This window comes from Eptatretus burgeri, chromosome 14, assembly GCF_056783735.1.
Source record: "Eptatretus burgeri isolate ZD-2024b chromosome 14, Ebu_testis_v1, whole genome shotgun sequence".
Lineage (NCBI taxonomy): Eukaryota > Metazoa > Chordata > Myxini > Myxiniformes > Myxinidae > Eptatretus > Eptatretus burgeri.
The window spans coordinates 47707456-47710907 of NC_140974.1; the positions used below are offsets into that span (position 1 = coordinate 47707456).

Here is a 3452-nt window from a genome sequence, read left to right on the forward strand (position 1 = left end):
TGGCCAAAACTTTCTCAGCTTTTGTCATTTTGATGAAATTTTGAATTTCAATGCCTCATCAATTCGGATTTTTTTTTTTTATAAAACCCTAAATATTTACATTTGTGTTTTTTTGATGCCTCCTTCAGCTGGAGAGATTATGTTTTTGCGTTGTCCGCCTGGCTGTGCGTGCGTAGCTGATTTTGATTACCCCGATAACTTGTGAACCACCAAAGGAATTTGGACCAAACTTAGTACAAGTATGTACCAAATCAATATTAGACTATGTACTACATAAATGAAAAAAATAGATATTTTTTAAAATGTTAAAATGTCCACGTCCATAAAGAAATCCACATCCACAATTGTTTTGTTAAAATCCACATTTTTGTAATTTTTTTTTTGTTAATGTGTTTGTTAAAACGATGTCAATTCTCTAATAACCACCTATAGAAACCACTGTATGAGCTGAGAAGTCTTGATTTTACTCAAGTAAGTCAAATTTAACATTCAGACAAAACAACTTTTTTCTTTCTTCAAATCACAACTCCAACAATCACATTTTCAAAACGTTGAACTTCTCCTTTCTGAGTTTAAAATCTTTATTAAAGCAAAACGCGAATTAAAAAAAAAAAAAACAAGAAAGAAAAGAAAATGTCAAATAAGTATCGTCCAAGTGTTAGGTATCATTCCAGCACCAGGCCAAACGATTGAAAAACGACATGAACAGCGCAGGTAAATGAAGACTAAACTGAGTTCTTTAAGTCTGTAGCTTCGGAAACTACTTTCAGAGATTTCAAAAAGTGATTATGTATATTCACTTGTTACTTGACGTTTATGTTTCAGTTTGGGTTCATTGTTTACCGCAGTGACTCAAAGAGGCAAAAAGGCCAGCATGACGTTTATCTCCACATTTTTATGCTGTTGCAGCGATATGTTTTCACTCACAACTGTAATTTCACAATCTGGGTACCAATAATCAACCATTCAACCAACTCATTACCTGAGAATTCGCCATTTTGCTTTCTTGACTCATCACTCATTGAAAGGGGATTTGCACTTTGCCGATGTCTTTGATGGAGTCTTTAAGTTATAAACAACCATCAGTTGAGCATGCTCAAGTTGTAGACAACTTGGTGGCCACGATCCCATGCGTAGAGTACTTGCTCACGTGGGTTATAGTCAATCTGGGTCACATAGCCATGCATGTTGATCAGCGGGACACGGAGAGAGGCCTGCGTGCTTGTGTATGTGTCATAGGCGTAGAACACCGTGCTGTTGCGGAGGGTGTACGTGTCCAGCGCATACAGCACCCCGCAAACCACAAAGCAGTTTCCGTATGCACCCTTACGCAGAGTAGTTCTCCATGTTGCATCATCATGGATGGAGAGGTCTTTCGGGTCTAATCGGCTCAACGTAATCATTTCACCCTGAGTGACAACATATGAGAAGAAACTTTCATGAAATTCAAGCATTTTGACCTCTTCACAATCTTGTCGCAATCTCTGAAATAATACCTGATGCCTCATTAAGATCTACCTTTCGTCGATATTTAAAATTAACATACCAACTTTGTATGCTGCACAATGAAAGACAGTATATCTTCTCTCTGGAATAGCGCGCTAATCAGGAAATGTTCACAAGATGATGAGCTTTGATTAGGGCTGTCCTTCCTAAATGTCTCATGCCAAAGTACAGACTTTGCATTGAGTTGTATAATAAAAATAGGACCACAGGATCTGTCGCTTATCTGGGCCCTGGCCAAATGCTGTAACCCAAATTTGGTAGCATTCTGACTGATGGGTCTGCAGAAGAAGATTTTTGAAGGAATTTACATGATTTTACCAATAATTGACGAAGTCGGCCATTTTGACACGCTTCCGGTCAATTGATCGGCACCACCCCTGCAATTTAACATCCCTATCCTTGCTGATGTTGAAACCCGAATTTGGTAGCAATTTGACTGGTGTGTCTGAAGAAGAAAATTTTTGAAAAAATTTACTAAGACAGCCATTTTGACACACTTAAAGTCATGTGACCAGAACGAGCTTTGCAATCTCTTTTACCAGTCAGTAGTGAAACATTGCTGCCAAATTTCAGCCACATCGGCCCATCGGTTTGGCCAGAGAAGTCGAAACAGGAGACGGACGGATAGACAGACGCTGCATAATGGCAATACCTCATCTGGAATTACAATTCCACATAAGCAATAAATGGAATGGACAGCCCACATAATTCGATGAAACAGGTGTTTTGTGAACATTAAAAATTCTAATCCTATCATTGAATAGCAACAACATACCCTTGAGGTGCCTTCTTTCAGGGAAGGGTATATCACCCAGAGTCCATTTTCATCCACAGCGAAGTCAATGTCTGAGTGACCCCTCCAGCGCCATGGAGTTGTTTCCTCATACACAGCATCTGGGAGGAGTGCCCATGCGACCATGTGTCTTCCCGCCAAGTTGTACTTGATGATGTGTCGAGAGAAGGCTCGATTGTAAAAGAAAGAACCATTGTACACCACATGACCAGTCCCGATCCAATTGTATGGTAATTTGTGAATGCTGCTCCAGCGACCTGTTTGATAAATTATTTCCTGTTATTCTTTTTCACCCTCAGCACAATTAACAGTGAAAAACAACATACTTGTGGAAATTTATCATGCAAGGATTTTAGAGGAAATACTTTGGTATGGAAAACTTTTACCTTACTTTACCATGGCTTCGGAAAGCAGCAGAATCATGAAACATACATATATATATATATATATATATATATATATATATATATATATATATATATATATATATATATATATATATATTGTTGCGGTCTTCGCGCCCGCCGGCGTGCTGACGGCCACGTAACTCGAATCGCGGCACGTCGCCCACCGGACGGACAATCCAGTCGTGACCCTCTCGGACTAACGCCGGGAACCAGTCACGGGTGGACCTTTCGGTCTCACCGCGATCGAGCCAATCAGGCCCCGCGTGGGATAGGGTTGCTCGCCAAATTCGAACTACCTAAGTACCCACGCGGAGGGTAGACCGGGCGATCGCACCTCGCCGCAGGTCGACTTCGGACACGGGCCACTTAAGCGACCCGTTCCGTACTATCAGAATAACCGAGCGGTGTTATCGTCGACCTCGACGGTTCGATTAATTATCGGGCGTATTCAGCCCACTACCAACCCTTTACGTGAAGCAAGATGGGGATTCAATGGAGGAAAAGACGAAGCGAAGCGGGAGAACAGTTCAACAATAAAGCACATTTATTCTCGGCACACGGGAAGCACACAAATACAATTCCACCAAATGCACACAAAAAAAAGAAAACACAATTCCATTTACACAAAAAGCAAATATAAAAGTGAAAACACAGTGCAGAGCTAATACCGACTACCGAGCACACGGCAACACTTATACAATTCTACTTCACAGACGGCGCCGACAACACATACCCAAAACCAAGGA

The 3452-nt window shown here is 40.9% G+C and overlaps 1 protein-coding gene across 6 annotated transcripts in view; it reads right to left on the reverse strand.

The window, feature by feature from the left end:
• Window positions 1-443: 443 nt before the first annotated feature.
• The window catches only part of OLFML2A (olfactomedin like 2A), a 63191-nt gene continuing 60182 nt past the window's right edge, over window positions 444-3452 (reverse strand). For all 6 annotated transcript variants that reach the window (XM_085854727.1, XM_085854730.1, XM_085854729.1 and 3 more), the window contains 2 exons: window positions 2282-2556; window positions 444-1409 (listed from right to left, as the gene is read on the reverse strand). In XM_085854727.1, coding sequence (XP_085710853.1) covers window positions 1083-1409; window positions 2282-2556 — 602 coding nt within the window. In that variant the 3' untranslated portion in view covers window positions 444-1082. The remainder of the gene's footprint in view (window positions 1410-2281; window positions 2557-3452) is intronic.